The following is an 18,545-nucleotide window of genomic DNA, read 5'->3' on the forward strand; positions in this document are numbered from 1 at the left end:
ATCTGGCTTCGTATAATATATATGCTGTGTTTAATTCATATTCATGAGCTATATCAGCACAAATGACACTATTTGTGACCGAATAGTCCTCTCACACTAGCCTTAAACCAGATTGATGCTGGTGTTAAGTGAGAAGAGAATCAGGACTGTTGTGTTTCCACTTCTTTTGTATATAACATTGTCCAAAAAAGAAAGAGAAAAAGCCCTTAAAACAGAATTCCCAATATTTGTTTTAATTTATATTCAGAACATTATTATACATCTCAGGATCCAAACCCTGCATCTTACACGAGACCTTTAATTAAATGAAACGATACAACCCTCTTGGCACTAGAACAGAGCTTTATGTTTATAAACTAAATCTGTGTCTAGAAAAATGTTGAAACTGGGGGGTTTTATGGTGAGAGTCCACTTGCTGACATCACACAGGCAAGGTGATGATTGGCTACTGGAGGGTAAAAAGAGAGTTTATATTCCAGTAGGATGACAGTGAGCAAGCAAAACTATTAAATCTGTGTCCACTGACTTCTTTTAACTAGGCTGTACACTTCAGGACTGCAAACTGGTAAGATTTCTTATGTTTAGTTTCTTTATATGTTGTATAAATTGAGACCAACTTTTTCCACCTGTTTTTCTAACCTGTTGATTCTCTATTTCTAACTGGATTGCAAAATTATGCTTTGTATACTTTGTAAAAAAAGGTATGAATTTACAGCATGATCGTTGTGATAAAGTTGAATGAAAAAGGTAACTAAGTCATGCTATACCTAATTATAACTTGTCAACCACTCCAATATGATACAGAAAATGTGAACAAAAAAATTTCATGAGTGAAATATAATCAAAATCCCTACTGAACAACCTAAGAAAACAATTTTTCCTGACTCTTTTCTAACCTGTGTTTAATACAGCATGGGGAAAATTTGCAGAATGGAAGAAACAGATTTTCCCACAGCTTAAAAAAGTTAATACAACTAATCTTGTTACAAACTTAAATATAGCAATGATCCCAAAAGCAGAGTTTTTAGGTGTTATATTACAGACAGGTGTAATTTGCAAGTTTGGGACCAGATCCTCAGTTGGTATAAATCAACATAACTCCACTGAAGTCTACAGAGCTACACTGATGTACATCAGCTCAAACTCTGACTCCTTATGCCTCAGTGTCTTAATGAAATAAACAGTTGTGCAAGTTATGGATATTTTTGCTTTCAGGATCTGTGTTTATTACCTCTTCCACAGAGAAATCTGTAGTTCAGTGAAGAACCATGACAACCACATTAGAACCAAAATCAGACCACTGCAAGTTCTGAAATGTCACGAACTACAGCGCAGTTGCACCCACTTGCACATGTCTGAATTTGTTTAGTGTTTAGATCTCTCTGATTTACTTTTACTGGGGAGGCAGGTGGGTAGGAGTAGGAGTCTGGTAAGATTCCTAATCACCTTAGCACTAAAAGGTAATTTCCCACCAGGTCTCAGAGCCCACCCAGCTTTAGAGGACTTAGAGAGAAAATTGAATGAGAACTAGAGATGTGTTTCCTGGTCCTGTTCTATAGAACAAGGAAGAAGACACTTCTTCACTTCAAGACATAATTGGGTGGATCTGGCAGGGCTGAAGAGGTAGTAGACCTGCTAGCCACTTATCTCAAAGACAGTAAATAATGGAGTCAGCTGTTCCTCAGAAACCCTACAGCAGGCCACTATTTCCCCCTGGAGACAACTAAAAGTTAAGAGAGTGATGTCCAGAGCCTGTCAAAGTCCTGAGGTCTCAAGCAAGTTTTAGGAAAGGTGCAATAGACCATTATTCAGATCAGGTGATTCAGGGGTACAAATATCATACAAATATCAGGTGTTCTAAACATAAATATTATGTAAGCCCACATTGTGACCTATACTCTCATTGCTAATCAGCTGATTACCAGGGTTAGAGCAGTTGATTACTTGGAAGGGACACCTATGAGGAAAACCCATGTTTGGCAGCCCTGATCATGGTGACATTAGCATTCTTACTATAGCAAAACCTCAGCTTGAAGTTAGGAAAATGGTGATACAGGAAGTGCCTTCAAACATAAAAATCTACTCGAGATCATTAAAGTTTCCTTTCAGAAGGATGGAGGAATTAACCCGAAGGAACTGGCCAAATTCCAGGGTGGGTAATTACATGCTACCAATCTAAATATTTCCTCCTGAAATTTCAACATTCTTGACTTCCTGCACTAACATGGTACTGTGTACTGTTGAATAATGTGTTGAATAATACAGAAAGTGACTCATTAATATTTTCATGAATTAATGTGACAAGCTTGTGCTGCATAATGTCACCCTATGAATTATTCATGAGGATTCAGACAACAGCCAGTTTATTTGTGAAAATGAGTGCAATTCCCAGAGGTTTTGTGAATTCTTATATGAAGGATTATTTGGCCAAGAACTCAAACTAGATGTACATTATTCATTGTAATTGCTCACTATTCATCACTCACTAGTCTCCTGTTTTAAAAACCAAGTTGTCCAATCAGGGAGCAGAAACATTGCCATGTGACTTAGAAACCCAGTCATGCAATGCAAACGAAGGATTAGTTTGCAAAGAAAAACACCGACTAAACATTGTTCACAAACTATTTGGTGAGTACTTGCAAAGGACAACTACATTCACAGATCAGGATGTGTTAATGAATGATCCATCAACAGAGAAAGAAGGCTAAATTAATCAGATAATTTAACTGCAATGAAGTTGACAAGCTCTAGGGGCATATTTACTCGGCAGCAGGAAACGTGCCTCCCAGCCTGGGTAGACAGATTTGTACTAGCTCTGCTCTAGCTAGCATGCTAAAAATAGCAGCATGGATATTGTAGCTTGGACAGCAGCTTGGGCTAGCGGCCTGAGTCTATGCCCTCCCAACTCAAGCTTGGATGGCTAGCCCATTCCATTGCCTGAGCACTAGATCCATGCTGCTCTTTTTGGCACACTAGTTCAAGCAGTATTAGTGCAAATCTGTCTACCTAGGCTGGGAGGCACGCCTCCAGCTGCAGTGTAGACATACCCTAAGTGACATTCAACCCCAGAAATGGCAGTATTCCATTGATGGGAGAAGCGATTCCCCTATGTTTGTCTATCTCCATACATATATATTTGGGTGTGGGTGTGGGTGTGCGTGTGCACACACTTCTGTCTGTCTGTCTGTCTAAATGTCACTGGGGTATTTCTGCATGAAAATACTGCATAAGTTATTATCCCAGGAGCTCCCTTGCTCTGCTGATGTTTCATAAATGTGAAGTAAATATACTGACATTACCCTTCTTGTTACTTCCAGAAAATACGACAATGAGGACTGCACTTATCTTTATCTGCCTTTTGGGAATAGCCTGTGCTTTCTCAGTAAGTGGCTTCAACAACTGACTAACTCTTCTAGATCATTTATGAGGCGCTAGAATACCACTTGCCAGTGACTTTGCCTTGCTGGTGTTTTTAAGTAGGAGAACCATTCATTAACATAACCTTTTCCAACAGGCAAAAAGCTTCTATAGAAGAGCAAAATCAGATGACTCGGAAGAAAACGCGGTATGATATCAGCATTGTTGGATTATTTTTGTGTATTAGAATTACACTCTCTTGTTTCTTAAGCTCCAATACCGGAAACCAACATTGATTTAGTTTTTTTACTTTTTTGCTAGGTTTTCAAGAACAGACATCGATATTATTTTTACAGATATGCCTATGTGTATCCACCACACAGAAGAATTCAGGTAAATGCAGCTTTTTAAAAGGAGTTATAAACATTGCCTGTTGCATTATGATCCACACACTTAACATAATTAGATACCTCTTGAACAAAAATAATTGCCAATTTTAGATAACTTAAAGTTATTTGGAACAATTCACATATATTTGAACTCAGCTTTGGCATAAGGAGGAATAATTCCATCAACATCACCTGAAAGTAGAGGAGTTAAACTCATTTGCACCAGGACTGAATTTGGCCTGGGGTGTTCCAAAGACAGTTAGGGATGTTAATTTATTCTTATTCAGATGGGTGAAACTAATCTGCTTCAAGATCCTGCAAATCTCTTAAATTCTCTTTTGGGTCTGTGAAATTTTCTCTATATAGTTTAAAATGGAGAAAAATGAACCATTCATATTGATTTATATATATAACCGATTCAGTTTTTACAAACAAAAGCCTGTGGGTGAAATCCTTACCTCATGCAACTCAATCCTTACCTCATGCAAAAATCCCCTGGACTTCAACGGGGCCAAGATTTCACCCCAAATGTTTCTCTAGCCAAAATGAAACAATACCAGCTATGCTTTAGAGAAAGAAACCTCCAAAAGCTGAACTGGCACAAGTGTGGGTCCTATGGTGTGTGTGGGGGAGTTGGGGGTGGGCAGATTCTCAGCTAATTTAAATATTGTAGCTCAGTGGAGCTACAGAAATTCACAACGGATGATGATCTGGCCTTCTGGGTGGTGTACATGCACTGGGCCTGATTCTGATCCATCTGTAGTGGTGTAAATTAGGATTAACTCCACTGAAATCAGCAAATTTATACTAGTGTAAGTCTGGGGTAAGTGAAAGGAGAATCAGGCTCATTATATCCATTTTTTCAGCCACCCTAACTTGTGCCCAGGTCTGGCCTTTGGTGTTTTGTTGCCAGAGCAAAAAATATTTTTGGCACCACCCAAATGGCCGAGTTTAAAACAAACCCCTCCCCCCCCCCCAAATCCCAAATGGCTGCGTCAACCATTCAAGCAACAGCAACAAAAAAAGAGATGAGCAATGTGGTGCCCCTGAAAGTTGCCATCCAGAGCCCGCACCTTGGCTGCCCACCCGTAGGGCTGGCCCTGCTGATGTGCAGTTGACTGTGGGGTTGGCTGACATTCAGAAATAGTCAGATGTGGGAATGCCCCAGGCACACCTCTTTCTCCCTGGGAACATTGTGTGTCCCAGTGTGACCCCTGAACTGGGGGCTGCTGCAGGTAACAGAGGAGAGCCAGTGAATTCCCCAGGAATTCCCCACAGTATCTTTAAAGCCTTTTATGCTGTCAGAGCCAGTGGAAAGGAGCTGGAGGGCAGTCATAAAAAGAGCCAGGTTTTGAAAAGGGCCTGGCACCCAGCTGCCCCCACTGTAACACTTATGACCAGATTTACAAAGAAGAGCTCAGCACCCCAATAAGTTGGGATCTTTTGAACATCTAGCCCACGAGGTTCATGTTCCAAAGACATTTGGTGTGACTCACAGGGGCACTGACACAAAACATGTCATTTAAAAGAGACTCACTGTTACATAAGATAAAATAATTACACTCATTTTAAAGCAGTAAACAAAGGCCACTTAATTCCCAGACCTGTCCAGAACTGTGGCCAGTATAGCCGTATGGATTGCATCCTGCCTGACGGTACTGCCAAGAATATGACATCATTTACCTCAGTATGGCCTCTGGAAATGGCACAGACTGGCATGGCTCAGAGTTACAGGAAAGCAGGATGTGTAATTGCATAATTACAAATTATGCAAAGGAGACTCCACTGGAAGAAGTAATTTTGCTTACAACTGAAAAAAATAGGAGAAATGGCAGAATTTACTGTATGCTTTAAAAAAAAAAGACAGCAGTTTGGAATTATTTTTCATGGACTCAATATCTGTATCTTTTGACTGGCATGCAGTTAGATGCAGAGGCACAGTCATAGATTTCCTCTGAAGATAAAAACAGCCTTGTGTCTGGGAATGATGCCCCAGCAGCACAGTGGTTTGGTGTGTCCCTCGGGTACAAATATATTTTTGTGCGGGCCCATCTTTAGCTATCACTCACAATGTCAGAGAAGAACCCTGTGAACCCATCTCTCATCTAGTCCCTAATTACACTGAAAGCAAATGTCAACGTACAGAAGATACAAGCTCCAAGGCCAAAAAGGCTTGTGGGCTTCCTGGGTTTCCCTACACCTTTCCTCTCCCCACCTCTAGAAATAATAGTCATAATAAAGCCCTGTATGGAAAGCTAATGATTTGGTTCTCAGATAATGTGAGTAGAAATGTTTACTGCCTTTATGGGAATTATTAACATATCCAGGCAAAACATTACTTATACCTTCGGTGAAAAATTGAATGATGAGAACTACATCTATTTCAAAGCACATCCATTCTCTCCAGAAATCGATGTTTACATACCTATCTCATGGCGAGCTGCAAGTCTAAATTAAAAGGAGTACTTGTGGCACCTGAGAGACAGTGAGCTGTAGCTCACGAAAGCTTATGCTCAAATAAATTGGTTAGTCTCTGAGGTGCCACAAGTCCTCCTTTTCTTTTTGCGAATACAGACTAACACGGCTGCTACTCTGAAGTCTAAATTAGTTAAGGCCAGATTCTGGTACCCTTTCTGCTTGCTTAGTGACAAATGGCATAAATCAATTTAATGGCTGAGCAGCACTTTGAAAGTGTTAAGTGCTGTGTAAGTAACTGGGTGAACCAGGGCGGAAAACCACAGCGTAGCACTGAATGGTGGCAGGGGAAAGGGAAGCTTCTGTCCCCCTATAGCTTATTGTCCGAGGCCGCTATTCTTTTCCATAAAGCTCTGTGGTTACTGGGAAAGTCTGATGGTGGATAAGTTGTTGGAGAGGCAAGATATTTGGCAGAAGATGTTCTGTAGACAGGGAAGCAGATTTACAGTGAAAATGAGAGGGAAAGCGCACACATACCAGCAAGGGAGCCTTTCAGTCCAGCGAGTGGGATGGCTTAGTGGGCTACACCCCACAGCTGAAGTGTTTAGTCTCCCAGGAGGACAGATTCAATCAGCTCTAGGCCAGGTTGATCCTGCCCTCCATCCTCAATGTACATACTCTGAGTCCCACAAAGTTTTCAGACAAGACCATAAAAATCTGTCTACTGTGTCAGAGCAGCAGCCGTGTTAGTCTGTATTCGCAAAAAGAAAAGGAGGATTTGTGGCACCTTAGAGACTAACCAATTTATCTGAGCATAAGCTTTCGTGAGCTGCATCCGATGAAGTGAGCTGTCGCTCACGAAAGCTTAGGCTCAAATAAATTGGTTAGTCTCTAAGGTGCCACAAGTACTCCTTTTCTTTTTGTCTACTGTGTGTGGACTTTGAAGGACCTATAAGGCCTTTTGAAAGGCTCAGGGTTTATCAGTGCACAGAATCATTGTGCAGCTCTGGTGTGCTGGCTGGTGGCTGTGCTCCCCCCAGCAGGTCAATCTCATTCAGTAAGGTGCAAGTATATAATCAGTGCTGAAAGGCATAATATAATTGGGATGAAAGGCATTGTCCACATCAGCCATTTTTTGTACAACATGCTCCCCTGAGAAGCTGGTGGAAACATCAGTATAACTGTGGTATACACACGTCTCAAGGGTCCATTGACATTACAAACCCTTCTTCACCTGACTCTCCACCACTCTCTGCATCACAAGTTTCATGGTCGCCATCATAAGGTCACCAGAATCCTTTAACTGTCTGGCTAAACTTGTAGATCAATTATCCATGTAGAATCTTTTCTGTGCTTTATATGCAATTCTCAGAAACACACACTCTCTCTCTCTCTCTCCCTCCGCCATTAACTGGAAGTACAGGAAAGGAAATACTCACAATTTTCCCTCTGTTTAGAGCAGTGACTCAGAAGAAGAGGGGGATGGCGACAGCTCGGAGGAGGAGGAAGAAGAAGAAGGGGTACGTAACTTGCGTGGCCATTGTCAAAACAAACCAAGTAGCACAAAAAAAATCAAACAAAAAATGGGGATTTTTTAATAGTCTGAACTCTGTGAATGGTCATTGTCAGGATTGCTAACTACCCACAGGTTTCCATTCTGGACTGCTGCTATGTTTTTTAAGCCCTGAGTCATTTTTTTTTTAAAAATGGGGGAGTAGTCTTTGAGATACAGTCCAGCCTTTCTGGTTCCAACAGTTTAGAAATGGGCAGGGCTTGATAAAATTGCAGAAACAGACCAGCTTCAGGCCTAAGAAGATGAAGTGTTAATAATGTTCAGCACTTCAATAGTGCCCTTCATCTAAGAACCTCTTTAAAAACAACATTGTGAGACAGGTAAGTATTGTTACTAGCTTTTTTACAGATGGGTAAACTGAGGCACTAACAGTGGAAAGCCCTGCTTAATGATTAGACCATAGAACTAGGTTTACTACATTTAGATCAGGATAATAGCAAAGCAAATTGACTGTGGAGAATTACGGAACTAAACCCTTCTTTCCTTAGAGAGTCTGTGGGCCAGATCCTCAGCTGATATAAATCTGAAAAGCTCCATTGATAGTAATGTAACTTTGCTGATTCACACTAACTGAGGATCTGGCCCTATGTCCAGTTCTTTCAGCTGTATGTGTTTGTGTGGGACGTTATGTAGAGCAGCATGCAATCTTCTGCACTGTTCTTGAGTTTGGTGATTCACCAGTCCTTATTTTACTGACACAGAAGTTGTTCTCTCTGTTGGCATACCACAGAATTCTGCAACATAATCCTTAGGGGAATAAAGTGACCCAAAAACAAGAGTGGCCCCAGTGTTAACTCATAAAACAAGCCCATCAACACAGAAAAGGGAACACTGACTATAGAGAGTACTTCCATCATATAACCATGGGGTGTATTTGCAGTACTGGGAGTTAAGCATCCTCTCCTATTACTATTTACCTTCTAAATTGTGTTGTCTCCTTCAAAACTGATATAATCTCTTGTGTAAATATGTATTTTGGTGTAATACTATTTTTGGAAATGTATAGTTTGACCTGGACAAGCAGTAATAGCTTCTTTGCTACCATTATGGTCTCTTGAGTCAATGTGTGCTTAGACGCTACTGTATTTATAACACCGAATTTTTGGCTTGAATGACTGTTATGGGTCACAGAGATGCCATTATATATATATTGTGCTTACCTGGCTTTCCACACACTTATACATCAACCATTGGTGTTAATTATACAGGTACCCAGGGAAAGGAATATATTACACTCCTAAATCTACATACTGAAAATAATCGTGCAATTTCATTTGCAAATACTTAGGGTTAAATCCTGGGGCACGCTACATGGATGCATAATGCCCAACGGCAGTTGAAAAATCAATATGTCAGGTTCACAGGAGACAATAATTATCTGAGAGCCTGGTGCATAGAGATTCTGCAACCTATGTGCTGTGGAGATCTCTGCAACTCAGTACAGGGGCAATGGGGGAAGTATAAGCAAGACAGGGCACCAGTGTTTCCATACAAAGCATAAATCTACAGGATTGAAACACCACAAGCAGGAGAACAAACAGTGGACCTTACCCCCCGACTCACCTCCTTGGCATGTATTAGTAGCTGTGGCCCAGCTAACCAGATATCCTGAGTAGTTGAGTCTGAGTCCACTCCTCAGTCCTGTGGGGCTTTCATGTGGAGCAAGGTGTACCTTCTTTGCTCTGTTTCCATGAATTTGGCCTTTCATGCATAGTCAGGAAACCAGGATTTTAAACAGAGTAACTCATTTGAAATTTATTTCCCAATTGGTATCTTTGTTGGCAGAGAAGAAGAAACTCGATCTGATGGCGAATAAATTGCCCTATCAGTTTGAGAGAAAAGAGGAAAATATATTTCCAAATACCCCCTGCAAAGAACATGCCCCTGTGTAACGTGCAAATAGCTTAAACATTTATAGACCAGCACAGCTAAGATTTTCCAAAGTGAGGAGTGATTTTTTTGGGTGCCCAATATGAGTGATTTTAAAGGGACCTGATTTTCAGAACATGCTGAGCACCCACCCCTTGAAAGTCTCTCAATTTGAGTACCCACAAACTGAGACATCCAGGACCATTAGTGTGTATGGAATATGTACGCCTATATTTAAAGATGGGTCTTATCTGGAAAGGGCTTCAACATGGTCTCTGTTCTGGTGGGCACAGTATTAATTATGTGTGCATTGCAGTTGCCATCAGGTAGGTGAGCATTTAATCTCTAACTTTGAGTTTACAGTTACTCACAAGGATAAAAATGGTATCCAAAAAAAAAACAGAGGCCACATTTTAAAAGGCAGAGCATTACCATGTATATTGTGTCTGTATTCATCTGTAGGCAGAATACTGTCATCTAAAAACAATCCCTCTATTATCTACCTGCCAAGACTAGAGTCAGGTTTCTGCCTTTCCTTTGGGAAGTGTTGATGACATGCAGACAACCTGGAGCAGAGCCAGAATCTGCATCCTGAAACTGTTTAGGTGTTGGTGATATAAACAACTCTCGCAGGAAAAACCCAGACCCCTGAAAGCATAAAACCAGGTCCTGGCTGGATTAAAAAAAAACAAAAAAAAATAACCCTTTAACTTCTCCTTGAAAGTGCTTCTACTTGTAATTCTTAAATCTCCATATGAATTTTGTTTACAGGACTTGAGGTTTCAGAAAGTAAATTTGTGAAGTGAACCAAAGTGGCTTGAAGAAACATTGACTTTATTCTCTATTGTTTTTGTTTATTTAAAAAGCGGTTTCCAGGCTAAGACAATTCTGTGGCAGGCTTTAGCCTTAAAGGCAGTGGAAAGAAAGATAATTTATAATGAAGAGGCAGAACCTCAGCAATGGCTATATAAACAGCATAACTATGATAATTATTTTATTGGGCACATGACAAGTTCTGATATCTATCCGCACAGACATCCACACCATGCAATTTGGTGGCTCTTTCAAGAGAGTAGAAAATAACTTACGTTTTAACTGGCACTAAATTAACCCAAGATTTTCGGTTTACCTTTCTTGATTCCTCTTTAGATACTGAGCAGTGAGTGTTGAAGGTGATCACATTAGATTGTTCCTCTCTTTAGTATCTTACTACTGGTCATGTAAACAAGGCAGTTCTCAGAAGACAGGGGGAAAGTCTATGGAATTTTTACAAATTCTAACACTAGCAATTGGCTGTGTGCAAAAATAAGAAAGAAAAATTGAGCCAGGCTTGCCAGAGGAACAAGAGGAATTACTAAAAGAACCAGCACAAGCACCATGTAAGGTATCTATCTACAATTTGAGAAATAGGTTTCTCTCTTTCCCAATCTCAGCCTTGAGAACAGGTGAAGCTAGCCATCAGTAGCCTCAGAAGTCAAATGTCCCTCCCATTCAATTGAGCACTAAAACTAAATACTCAGCTCTTCAGTCCACTTCCCAGGGAAGCCAGGGACTTCACTTCCACCCCAAGGATAGGATCCATCACCAGACCTTTCATATTTTTTTTCCTCTCCAGCCCTCTTGGTATCCAGAATAGATCAATACACGGCTGTTTTATTGTGATGTGTTAGAGATAGAAAACAAACCTTAAAAGTCAGTCTGGCAGAAGTGGGCCTCCTATATCATTTTTATTTGTTGATTACAATTTTTCACTCTTCCCTCTCTGCTGCTTTGTCATTGTGTCTCTATATTTTTTCCAGCCTCCCCAACAATCTGATCCACTTTGCACTCTATTTCTTCAGTGGTGTTTTTTCATCTGCTTCCTTTTCCAGAGATACTCCAAAGCAGAAAGGAAACCCATTGATGTCTGAGTTCAAATCAAAACTTTCAAACCCACTATGTCTGGGTGCATTTGAAGCAGAACGAGTTCACCCATCCCTACTTCAAAGCTTAATTTGGTTCTTTCAAATGATATACTTTGTTAAACAAGAGACCAAAACAAAACCATTCAGCTTCAGTCCCTGATGTGTAATTACAAAGGAAGGATGGGACCCGTTTTGGTTTTCACTGAAGTCTCAAAGCAAAAATTCCTGGGAAAATACAAAACCCAAAGTAGTCCCAGTTTTCTGAACAGGTCTTTGGGATGTTGTGTGATTGTGAATGGGACTTTAGTGGTCAGTTTGAGGATAGCTATATTAAGATATGGTCTGCACTGTGAAAAAAGTTGGACAAACCTCAGCTCTAGAAACACAAAAGGAAAAGTGGTCCCAGTTGTCCAATGTTAAAGTAGCATATTTAAATACACACAAACCCAGAGTCTTACTTGAACTGCTCATTATGTAATTACAATTACTACATGCGCTATAGCTGTAACTGCTTGTACATTAGGGTTGCAAATGCACGTGCTTTTTTGCTCGAGCAACTACCTGCATATATGCAGATTTAACAGTTTAGCCATAGAGCTTACATTTTACCATGGAGACAGTGGGGCTGGATCAATTTTTATAGTGGGGGTGCTGAGAGCCATTTAACCAAACTGTAAACCCTGTATATAATGGAAACCACTTCAAGTCAGGGGGCGTGTCAGCACCCCCAGCACCCCTAGTTCCAGCACCTATGCATAGAGATACAAAATTTTACATGCAACTGTGACTACTAAATGGCCAGTTGTGTATTATATGTGCATAATGTATACACAATGTATACGTATATAAATAATCATGGTAGCTGAACACACCAACTCAGGCTTCTAGAAAAAGTGTGCCCCTTAAGGTGAAATTATCAACGCTAATTGATAATTGATAACGCTATCATTACTAAGTGTGTGCTTGTAATTTTGTTCACACAATCATTTCGTCTTGCAGATAATGGGATATTCATGCAGCCTGTTTGTTTAGATTTGCAGATGAATGTGCACACTCAATTTTGAGGTTGCTTTTGAAAACAGAGGTCTAAAATTATTTGTTCTTGAACTCCACAGCCAAGACACAAATTCAGGATTCTTTGTTTTCCCTGCAAGGATTGGCATCGCAAGCTCCTAAGAAAGAGTGCTTTCCTTCAGTATTTAAGGCAGACAGAGCAAGGACAGAAGGGAAAGACAATTCCCTCTATTGAAATGTTTACTGCTCACATGATGAGATTATTTTTATATCTCTGTCGAAACTAAAACAGCCTCTGTGACCAGTGTCATGTAATATCTCAGCAGGAGCAGTCAAATGAAGGAAACAATGGAGAGAATGAAGGTGAAGAAACCACTACTGAGGCTCCCACTGGAAAGAAGGCTGTAGGCAAGAAAGGCCTTGGTAACGGAATAACCAAAATCCCTAACAAGGTAATATCTGCAGCCCTCCAGTAAGTTTATAAATACAATGAAGCCAGTACAAAAGGCTGCCACCCGCCCCACCTCCTGGCCCAATAGACTGGCCCAAGGAATCCCAAAATACATTGAGCTTGATTCTCTGCTCACCCATTTTACACCGGTGTAACTCAATGGACTCCTGATTTACTCTGGAGAACAGGCCCACTAAATACAGTTCAGCTCCTTTATTAGATGGTTCCCATTGTTAAACCTCAATTTGTGTCATAACCATTAGTAGTAGTATTTATGTTTCCAAGAGTTCCTACAGGTCTAGACCAGGTAAGGGCCCTCACTATGGTAGGCACCATACAAAACACATATATAGTGACAGCTTACAATTTGAAGGCAGGCTTTACAGTGCCTTAATGTCTTTCTGTTCCCCCAAACCAGGGGGAAATACCAGTGCTATAAAATACAGTATGTTTTCAATGCTTCTTAGTCTGGAGCACGTTCCGCTTTTTGGCATGGGCTTAGGAGCCAGTGGATGATATTTCTCGCTATATCTGCTGGGAGGTAAACATGCTGAAAGGAGTCTCTGTCTGCATCCATGTATTACCAGCTCCTCAGCTTGTGTAAGTCAGTGGAGTCACCATGTGCCTTTCAGACGGGCACAATGCTTTTTGCATGTTCCCAATTGCACTGGGAGTAATTTATTGCACCATTTTGAAAGCTCTGTCATATTGCTGCCCAGTGGGCCAGCCACTGTGGGTGGGTGTGGGTAGAGAGCCATACCGCTGCTTACTTCCCTGCCATTTCCCCCTACAGTGTGGGAAGCTTTTGGAATGCAGTCCCTGCACCACCCCCGCCCCCAGGGGACTGAGTTGCAACTAACCATCCCTTACATGGGCCATGCAGGAAGCCGGGAGGGAATCTTTCCTTCCTCCTACCCATCTGTGGTCCATTAGGGCAAGACACACCTCGCCTGAAGTTCTCGGAGCTCAGGATCTGGCCCCATGTTAAAAGTTTTCGAATGACTGCGTCTTTCTCTTGTCTATTTATCCCTTTGTAAATCCGAACCCTTTTGCCATATGTGACACAGGAGCAAGACAGCCAAGATCCTGAAAATGCTGAAACGGGTGAAAGCTCTAAGAAGGGGGGGGGATGCAAAGCTCCCGGAAAAGGCGGGAAGAGCGAAGGCTCTGAAGGCGAAGAGGACAGCGATGAAAATGAGGAGGAGGAAAATGAAGAAGAGGAGGAAGAAACTGAAAAAGTGGATGAGAACGGCACCGGCGGTAATGGCACGAGCACCAATGGTACAGATACAGAGAATGGGAATGGTGGCAATGGAGAGGCTGAAGAGGAGGAGGAGGAAGAGAATGAAACCGAAGCCACAACCATCGTCATCACCACCCCGACAGATCCGGGGCGAGGTGACACCACGCCAACTGAGGATGAGGGTGTTTATGACACCACCACCCCTGGGGATCTGTGGGGTTATGAAAACGGAGAAACCACCACCCCGGTCTATGAAAATGGCTATGAAAGCCAAACAGATTATAACGACGGCCGGGAGAATGGGTATCCCCGAGGGGACAGCTACAGAACATACGAGGATGAATATGGCTACTACAAGGGGCATGGGTATGATGTATACGGCCATGATTACTATTACAATCAATGAACAGCAAGACCGTGATTGATATTGTTAATGCTCATACTCTGCATGGCAATTGTTTTCAATGTTCTCAGGAAGGTGCAGCAAAATGTAACTCGATGCCGGTAAAAAAGGGGAAGGGGGGGATCCACCTTTAATGAGTGGCATTACTGCTAACTACTAAAATGTGCTCTTTGTTAAAGACATGCTTTTGGACATTATATATGCTCCTGAGGTTTGTAGATTTTTAATCCTGGTGCTGAGGAATATTGTATGTCAGCTGGAATTATCCAGTGAGTTTTGCTGTATCCTATATATTTGCAGTGTGTCTATCCATTGTTTATATTAAAGTCAAAATGAATTTTAAAGCAACCAAAATGACCAACATGTTGTAATGAAGAAGAAACAACTTTTTAATTATCTGCCCAAAATACCATGTCACTTGCTAGTTTTCCACGAATGGGAGCAAATGCTCAGCTGGTGTAAATCTGCATAGCTGCACTGGAGGCAAAGGAGCTACATAGGTTTTTACCAGCTGAGGATCTGCCTCGCTGTGTTTTGAGACTGACTTATTCCTATCTGACCCCATGCCAAAATGCACACAAGACACCCTGGCAAGAGGAAATGATTGATTAAAAATAGAAAAACTTCTCTAGTCTAACCTCAGAATAAATGAAGGGCCCTCTTTTAGGGAATACTTTATCAACAGATTCACAGTTTTCCTGCTGGCATTATAATAAGATATGGCACTGACCTGGTGCAACTGAGATGAACCTGTAAAATTTGGAGTCAGTGAAAATCTTACATTATCTTTCATTGCTACTTTAAATGACCATACATCAAGGCCATATCATATCAATAAGCAACAAGTGGGCTAAATTCTTCTTTATGTTATGCTGATGCAAATCCAGAATAACCCTCTTGTCTTTAATAGTTACTCCAGATTTACATACCGGTGTAGTAAAGAAAAGAGTTTGACCGTAAAATCATAACTGCATCCTGACAGTCTCTGTGTGATAAGGATGGTACTGTGGTTAAGGCAAAGAAAGGACTTTTGGCTAAGGCACATAGGACCTTCTTACGAGGTTCAGGGTGCAATCCAGATCAGTAAAGGTTTGTGTCACCACTTGCCCCTGCAACATGGGCGCTTTACAACACTTCGCTGCCGTAGCTGCCAGCCAGGGACGCTCACAACCAACCTACAAGCCTGAAGTGCCTTTGTGCTGGACAGCCCTGGTTCAGCAGCTCTGACCCTAGCAGCCTGTCTACAGCCCCACTCTGTACCCCATCCTGTTAGCCTGATAGTTTTGTTTGCCTAATATGTGAAAATGGACTTTCATTGTCTTTCTCCGAACACGAGGCTGGTCAGAGAATCGAATACACAGTCCTTTGTCTAGGGCAAACCTGTTTACCAACACCTCCTGACATGCCTGCTTTAAACACACTTAAGTCATAATTCCAGCATATATCCATCACTCTTAATGTACACGTGGTACATACCCCACACCAGAACGTTAGTGATCAGTAACAGGTTTCAGAGTGGTAGCCGTGTTAGTCTGTATCAGCAAAAACAACGAGGAGTCCTTGTGGCACCGTAGAGACTAACAAATTTATCTGGGCATAAATCAGTGAGTTATTAGTTTTCAGATGATACCTTTCAAGGCATATTTTGTACAAAGATTACCACAATAGTGAATAGGCTGTGAATACAGGAGTGTCCAGGCTCACTCCCCTCCCTTACAAAGTTTCAGGAGAGTTAGCCACTGGCTGACTTAGAGGCAGCAGGTCAGAGCCCTCTTTCCTGGACGGAGCATCTGCCATCACACTTTATTTCCCCTTTTAATAGAAGAAACCTGTTTTGTCACCCTTGTGTACAGTCTCCAGGACATAATCCCAGAGAGTGTCCATAATTTCACCGACTGAGTTGTTACAAACATTTCACAGTGACATTAATGATCAGCATGTGAGGTGTAATGAGTATGTCAGGCCTGACAAGAGTTGCTGACACAGTAGTGAACTACCAATGGGCCTTTGTGACACAGTTCTGATTTTCAAAAACCATGTGTCCCAACGGCACGCTCAACTTCTGCAGTTTTGCACACAGATACATCGTTCACACCCAAGTGAATCATAGAATATCAGGGTTGGAAGGGACCTCAGGAGGTCATCTAGTCCAACCCCCTGCTCAAAGCAGGACCAATCCCCAATTTTTGCCCCAGATCCTTAAATGGCCTCCTCAAGGATTGAACTCACAACCCTGGGTTTAGCAGGCCAACACTCAAACCACTGAGTTATCCCTCCCCCCCACTGAGTTATCCCTCCCCCCAAGAACTAGAAGTGGCTAGTTCTTTGTTTAACTTTGCAATTTTGAAAAACCAGGAAAGCCCAGGAGGATGTGAATAAGCCTGGTAGGGTTGGGGTTACTCCAAAGGGCTGAGTGAAGGGGAGAGGCAAACATAAGCAACCCAGTGGTTGACAGTGATCAGGCAGCTTCTGTGCCATGACCGCTGCTTTTCTTGCTGACCAATATTGTGTCATCGTTACTTTGGGCTCCCCAGTCACTATTTGTTATATTTGCACTGTAACCTCTTCAGGCAGAGACCATCTTTTGATTCTGTGTTTGCACAGTGTCTAGCATATTGGGGCCCTGATCCATGACTCAGGCTCCTAGGTATTATTGCAATAAAATCCAACAACCAACCAACCAAAAGGCAGAGAAAGGAAGTGAGATGCATAGCTGTGAATGGAGAGAAGAAAAAGGAAGTTAGGAGCGATATTAAAGAGAGTCTGTAAGGAAGGTCAGAGATCGTTATTTTGAGTTTACATTAGATATGGATGAACTCTCTTTCATCCCAGACCATCTTTGAAGACACGGAGCAGTTACAGTGTTGCCATTCAGTGTTGTCCATGGCTTGTTCCTCCGCTGAGCCCAACTTGGTCATAGAATCATAGGACTGGAAGGGACCTGGAGAGAGAGGTCATCTAGTCCAGTCCCCTGCACTCATGGCAGGATTAAGAATTATCTAGACTATCCCTGACAGGCGTTTGTCTAACCTGCTCTTAAAAATCCCCAATAATGGAGATTTCACAATCTGCCTAGGCAATTCACTCCAGTGCTTAACCACTCTGACAGTTAGGAAGTTTTTCCTAATGTCCAGCCTAAAACACCCTTGCTGCAATTTAAATCCATTGCTTCTTGTCCTATCCTCAAGGGTTAAGAAGAACAATGTTTCTCCCTCCTCCTTGTAACAACCTTTTATGCACCTGAAAACTGTTATGTCCCCTCTCAAATCTTCTCTTTTCCAGACTAAACAAACCCAATTTTCTCAATCTTCCCTTATAGGTCATGTTTTCTAGACCTTTAATCATTTTTGTTGCTCTTCTCTGGACTTTCTCCAGTTTGTCCACATCTTTCCTAAAATGTGGCTCCCAGAACTGGACACAATACACCAGTTGAGGCCTAATCAGCATGGAGTAGAACAGAAGAATTACTTCTTGTATCTTGCTCATAACACTCCTGCTAATACATCCCACAGTGATGTTCGCTTTTTTTTGCAACAGTTTTACACTGTTGACTCATATTTAGCCTGTGATCCACTATGACCCCCCAGATCCCTTTCTGCAGTACTCCTTCCTAGGCAGTCATTTCCCATTTTGCATGTGTGCAACTGATTGTTCCTTCCTAAATGGAGTATTTTGCATTTGTCCTAATTGAATTTCATCCTATTTACTTCAGACCATTTCTCCAGATCATTTTGAATTTTAATCCTATCCTCCAATGCACTTGCAACCCCTCCCATCTTAGTATCATTCTCAAACTTTATACGTGTCCTCTTTATGCCATTAACTAAATCACTGATGACAATATTGAACAGAACCGGACCCAGAACTGATCCCTGTGGGACCCCACTTATTATGCCCTTCCAGCATGATTTGAACCACTGATAACTA

At 41.7% G+C, this 18,545-nt stretch overlaps 1 protein-coding gene across 3 annotated transcripts; it reads left to right on the forward strand.

Moving 5' to 3' along the window:
- The first annotated feature begins 493 nt into the window (after positions 1 to 493).
- IBSP (integrin binding sialoprotein) lies at positions 494 to 14,726 on the forward strand. 3 transcript variants are annotated; one of them, XM_074950564.1, is made up of 7 exons: positions 494 to 565; positions 3,318 to 3,382; positions 3,515 to 3,565; positions 3,679 to 3,750; positions 7,619 to 7,681; positions 12,845 to 12,973; positions 14,040 to 14,726. In XM_074950564.1, the coding sequence occupies exons 2-7, from the start codon at positions 3,329 to 3,331 to the stop codon at positions 14,619 to 14,621; spliced, it is 951 nt and encodes a 316-aa protein (XP_074806665.1). In that variant the 5' UTR covers positions 494 to 565; positions 3,318 to 3,328; the 3' UTR covers positions 14,622 to 14,726. The 3 variants fall into 3 exon arrangements, with proteins under 3 accessions (XP_074806665.1, XP_074806667.1, XP_074806666.1); XM_074950566.1 differs by having other exon boundaries at positions 12,848 to 12,973; XM_074950565.1 differs by lacking the exon at positions 494 to 565 and adding an exon at positions 2,574 to 2,628.
- The last annotated feature ends 3,819 nt before the right edge of the window (positions 14,727 to 18,545 follow it).

Source organism: Natator depressus, chromosome 4 (genome assembly GCF_965152275.1).
Source record: "Natator depressus isolate rNatDep1 chromosome 4, rNatDep2.hap1, whole genome shotgun sequence".
NCBI lineage: Eukaryota > Metazoa > Chordata > Testudines > Cheloniidae > Natator > Natator depressus.